Source organism: Daktulosphaira vitifoliae, unplaced genomic scaffold (assembly GCF_025091365.1).
Source record: "Daktulosphaira vitifoliae isolate Bord-2020 unplaced genomic scaffold, ASM2509136v1 Scaffold_5, whole genome shotgun sequence".
Lineage (NCBI taxonomy): Eukaryota > Metazoa > Arthropoda > Insecta > Hemiptera > Phylloxeridae > Daktulosphaira > Daktulosphaira vitifoliae.
Window position 1 is genome coordinate 29906452 of NW_026099576.1, and position 6163 is coordinate 29912614.

Genomic DNA, 6163 nt, shown 5'->3' on the forward strand with positions numbered 1-6163 from the left:
TATGGATCAATATAATTCTTTTTTTTGTAGATGCATGATGTCTTTACCTATCATTTGGTATATTTTTTTTATAAATCTGACTTTTTACCTGCCTACAGGGGGGGATTCAAAATGACAACTTTTTCACAAAAAATTGACTTTTTCAACTTAAATTTTGAAAGTGTTCCGGAAAGTCTGACACTTTTATATATATCTTAAATTAAAGCTAATGTAATCTACTTTATTATGTAAAAAAAAAATTTCGGACTTTATTTTGTCTTCACGGTGAAAATAGCTACCAAATGCTATTATTTTGTGAAAATTCTCAATTTTATTTTTTACATTTTTAACTTTATAATGCTATAACTTATTGAAAAGTGTATTGATCAATACAATTTTTTTATGAGAAATAATATTTTTTAATAATCTCTTTTTCATTCGACATACTTTATCTTAATCAGGATATTAATAAGGAACTAGCAGATCATGTAGCTTTTGAAATAATCCACCAATTTTTTAAAATTAAACACTATCTAAAGATTTGCATCGAAGCGTTTTTTTTTTTGATAGTGATTTTAATCACTGTCAGATATCATTATACTTGATCCAATTATGCCACGTCACCACTGTGCCGCGACCCCCCTGTGCTGGGTTTTTTTAAAAAATAGTAATAATATCAAAACTTAGAATTTATAAAAAAAAATCTAATTAAAGATTTGAAAACAGCACGAAAAGTTGATTTAGAAAAGTATATTTTTGCTTCTGATGAAAGTTTTTTGTAGACCAATGTATTTAATCATAATTAAAAAAAAATTTTATTGGAAAGTATTGCATCATGCGCTTTAAATTTTAATATACGTTAAAAGTAAAGAAATATACAACTACTTTATTATTTTTCTTATTTCTCCGTATAAATTAGAATATTAAATTATTGAATATCAATTTCACACTATATTTAATAACTGTAATTAGTATTTATTCATACATAATACTTATAATTCATAAAATTCGTGATCACGATATAAATAAGGAAATAGAAGTTCATTTTGCTTTTAGAATAATCCATCAATTTTTTTAAATTAAACACGATCTACAGATTTGCATCGAAGCGTTTCTAATGATAGTAATTTTATTCACCGTCAGGTATCATCTATACTTGTCCCATCTATGCCTCATCCACACTGTGCTACCGTTTTTTTTTAATTCATTTTTTATACATTAAATGCAATTCTTATATATTATAAATCATAAAACTTTTAATCAAGATATAATTAAAGAGTTCATATTTCTTTTGAAATAATTTCTTTTTAAATCCCTTTAATTAAATTCATATTAAAAATTAAACTATCAACGGATGGAAGGTGTTTATTATTATATTGGTCTTAATCACTAGAATATATCACAGATATCATCTAAACCTGCCCCAATTATGCCGCGTCACCATTGTGTTTAATTTGTTTTTCAATAAAATAACTAACTAGGCATTTATCAGAAAGCTGGAATGTAATAAATTACAAAAACATAAAGAATATCACATTATAAATAAGACACAAATCAAAATTTAATTAACAGATAAAATATATGACTATAAACGCTGAAGTTCATTAGATCAATAGTAATTTATAAGATACACAAGTCATTAACTTCTGATTGAAATATTAGACTTTAACTTGTCAGTATAGTAGTGATGAAATTTAATTTATCTGTATCAACAGTATTAAATATAAATATTAAAAACAAAAAGTACAAAATTGTTTTGGGTAAATGATTTGACTGAAACGTAAAATAAATTAATTCTGCCTATTTCATAATTTCAAAACATTACTATAATACTTGTACAGATCAAACATTTTTAATTTATTCTATCAAATCCTAAATCTCTAAATTCCGTGGTAATGAAATCTTCACAAAGCGTATTTAACGCCTTACAAGCCTCCTTAAAATTTTTAAAAGGATTTCTTGTTAAATTATCAATATTTAAAGATGTTCCACTTTTTTGGGTAATCGATAAAAGATCTTTTTTGGAAAAAACAGGTTTTTCATGATAGAAACAACAATTTATTTGAACTTGGTTTATATTTTTTATGACAACTTGTAAAGAATATTTTACACTTTGCACATCATTAAAATATTTGTCTGCTACTTCTTTTAAATTTATATTCTCTGTGTTAGCAAAAACATCTCGTAACAAGTTTTTTTCATCCATCCAGTTAATTATATAATTTACTATGTCTTTAATTGGTGATAAACAATAAAATTTTTTGTTAACAAGCCAAATTGATGCCTGTTTTAATTTTTCCATTGCCGTATTTATATAACTAAAAAAATTCAGAGTTCCTCCAATAACCATTGCTAAATCTTTTACACAGTCAATGTATGTTTTTGGATTTTTCCAAATCTTAATATTTACCTTTTCTTCTTTACAAAATTCTACAATTTGATATAAATATGAATTAAATTTTTTTAATATATCAAAAAATCTACATTTTAATAGTAGAGTGAAATACTGCTTTTTGAGACGAAAATTGTTTATATTTGCATGATCTCTCAGCACACGATTAGCACTTAGTACTTGATTATCATACTTTATATATAAATGTTCCATAGTCTTCCAGTTCCCTTCATTGAGTAGAATATTCAAATTTTCTATTCCCTTTTCTTGTGAAATAGAATCAAGTCGAGGTAAATTTAATAAATAACACCTGCAGAAAAAATAATCAATTTAAAATGTATTATTTCTTAAAGTTTATAATAATTTTAATTATAGTTTTTGAAAATATGATGGAAAAATTTATTATTATAATAATTTGTTTAATAATTTTGAAAAATCGTACGCGGAATCGTGTCAAAAGGAAGTTTAAGATAAGGGTGCCGATCTCAAGTATTTGGATTAAGGCTAGGAGAAGAAGAGAAAAAAAATGTTACCATAATTCCTTAAGTGATAATATTAAATTTCTCTTTTACAACAATACTAAAATGTACAAGTTTTTTTTGTAAAATGTTAAATTATTACTGCTGTTAAATTTGTTACTTGTGTGTGAAGTACTAAGAAAATTTACAAAAAATTCAAGTAAGAGTTATTTTGATATAATTTTGGATATTCGACCTTATTTCATATAGATTTACCTAAATTTTACTAAATTTAATCCATATTTTTACAAATTTCAAAGCTAATTTTTACTATATATTTTAAGTAATTCTAAAAATAAGAATTATATAATTACTTCCATATGTCACATTCAATTTAAATTAAGTTGGATACTTATTAAATATAACGATTTATTTACAAAATTATTTTTGATTGAATGCCATTCAACGACAATCTTCTTAAATATACGCTCAAAAACTAAGTTGATAGATGAAAATGTAAATTAGATCAGTTCAATTCTATTTTACTCCAACCAGCATTATATAAAAGTTCAATTATATTTTAAAATACTGGTCCAAAAGTCGTTATCTAACAGCTATCTTCTTATTTTTAATTAAACACGTGTATTTCCATTTAAAAATACTTAAGTTAATACTAATTTTATAGTGTGGAAGAGTGATAGGAACATTTTTTTTAATTATAGAACCTGGGGCACTATTAACTTCTAAAAAGACAAAATTATATATTTATAATATGTGTTATGACTTAAATGATATAACGTGAGGAGGTTGAAGCAAGTTGACAATTATATGTTTTAATTGAAACTCTTAAAAATTGCATTAATCACGAACAATTTTAATTTAGTAAAAATAAAGCTTATTTATTAATTAATACTCCTAGATAATTATTAGAAGTATTTTTTTTTTACAAAAATCAAGCTAGCTCAACTAAGTATAAGTAAATAAATTAATACATGGGAATTTCATATAAAAATAATGAAAAAAAGCAACTTTCTCCGTTTTGTTTTGAATCAAATTTCTCATAGTACACTCCTAATTTGAATAAGTCTTATAATTTCATATACATTGTATTTATTATGTTTTTCTTTAGCTATAGCAATTTGCAATATAAAAAAATGTATTTATTTTCTCACTCTAATCTTTAATTTAATTTTGATTGGTATAGATAAAAACGAGTAATATTTTTTTTATAACTTTAATAAAACATTCTATAAACAGGTATATTTAAGTTTTAAATAGCATATCCTATGCATATAATTTTAATATACTCGTATTTCAGCACTTTTATTTATTGCACCAACTGTACATAGGGTGATTCATTAAGAATAGGACACTCATTTTCTCGGTATCTATTGAAAATTTCAAATTTTTGGTAAAAAAAATTATTTCTATTATTATAAATTTCTATTACTATTTTACTGTAAAAACAGTAAAATAATAAAAGAAATTTAGTCCATAATCATTTAACTTTAACAAGCTGTAACAGACAAACAGTTGAAAAAACTTATAGTAGCAAAGTTGTTTGTATTTTTATTTTAAATCAAAATTACACATTCAAAATGGACGTTCCCATTTAAGAAAATTCAAATTAATGTTTTTTAACCTTGAAGGAATGAAAAAAATTATGTTTTTACTACATATTATTGTAGAGTTCTTTGAATTAAACAATATTTTCCTTACCAAAAATTTAAAATTTTCTATAGTAACTGAGAAAATGAGTGTATTATCCATAATGAATCACCCTCTATATTTTGAATGCTCAAAAAAAAAAATGTACATAAAAAACTTAAATAAATAGTTGACTTATTGGTAAATCTATTCCTATTATTATTTATATATTTAAATGTTAAGCACTGAAAATAAAATGTCAGGTGTTTAATTATTGAAGATTTAATAACTTCAGATACATAAAAAACATTTACTTATTCACTTTGTTTCTTTACTCAATTGAACATTAACTTAAAATATGAAAACTAGACACCCCAAATTTTTGAATAATATGAGTTCGCAACACATATGAGCTGGTAGTATAGTAAATTTTAATGTTTAATCAAATTTTTACTTATTAAAGATAAATTATGGTATCATAAGAATAATAAAAATAAATTGATTCAAAAAAGTATTTAAATAAGCTTTCATATATATATATATTTTTAGCTTCGATGCGAAGCTGAGAAGGTATTGGTTTTACTATGATGTGTTTATTTATTTATTTTTTTTTTTTGTGTCTGTTACCACTTTTTCTCAGCTCTCACCTAACGGATTTCTTTCAACGATACGTCAAAAGATCACAAATCGTATGTAGTCGAAGACATTACCCTTCAAAATTGAAAAAAATTCCCTCGTTCCCCGTAAAAGGGGAAACCTCCGAAAAAATTACAAATTTAAAAATCGCTAATTTACTAAACACTACCTTAACTTTTTCAAAAATGAACATATCAATATAATTGTCATATCAATATAATGGTCGCGGCACAGTGGTGACGTGGCATAGTTAGATCAAGTATAATGATATCTGACAGTGATTAAAATCACTATAAAAAAAAANACATATCAATATAATTTTTTTTTATAAAGATGCATAATATTATTAACTTTCATTTGGTATATTTTTTTCATAAATTTAACCCTTAACCTGCCCACAAGGGGGGATTTAAATTGACAACTTTTTCACAAAAAATTAATTTTTTTAACTTAAATTTTGAAAATGTTCCGGAAGGTCTGACACTTTTATATATATCNCAAAAGCTACATGATCTACTAGTTCCTTATTAATATCCTGATTAAGATATAGTATGTCAAATGAAAAAGAGATTATTAAAAAATATTATTTCTCATAAAAAAATNTAAAGTTAATGTAATATGCTTTTTCATGAAAAAAAAAAATTTCAGACTTTATCTTATCTTCATGGTGAAAAAGGCTACCGAATGCTATTTTTGTGTGAAAATTTTCGATTTTGTATTTTCCATTTTNAGTTTAAAGTAAAAAATGTAAATTATAAAATCGAGAAATTTCACACAAAAATAGCATTCGTTAGCCATTCTCACCACGAAGACAAGTCCAGAGGTCAAATTTTTTTTTTTCATAATAAAGTACATTACATTAGCTTTAATTAAAGATATATATAAAAGTGTCAGACCTTCCGGAACATTTTCAAAAGTTAANCTAAATACAGGGGAGATTAAAAACATAAAAATGCATATAGAAAGTAGAACTTTTTCAACGTAACTTTTGAATGTGTTCCGGAAGGTCTGACACTTTTATATATATCTTAAATTAAAGCTAATGTAATAT

At 23.9% G+C, this 6163-nt stretch overlaps 1 protein-coding gene across 1 annotated transcript in view; it reads right to left on the reverse strand.

Moving 5' to 3' along the window:
- Positions 1-1455: 1455 nt before the first annotated feature.
- The window catches only part of LOC126907278 (uncharacterized), a 13882-nt gene continuing 9174 nt past the window's right edge, over positions 1456-6163 (reverse strand). The window contains exon 3 of the mRNA XM_050688438.1: positions 1456-2681. Coding sequence (XP_050544395.1) covers positions 1832-2681 — 850 coding nt within the window. The 3' untranslated portion in view covers positions 1456-1831. The remainder of the gene's footprint in view (positions 2682-6163) is intronic.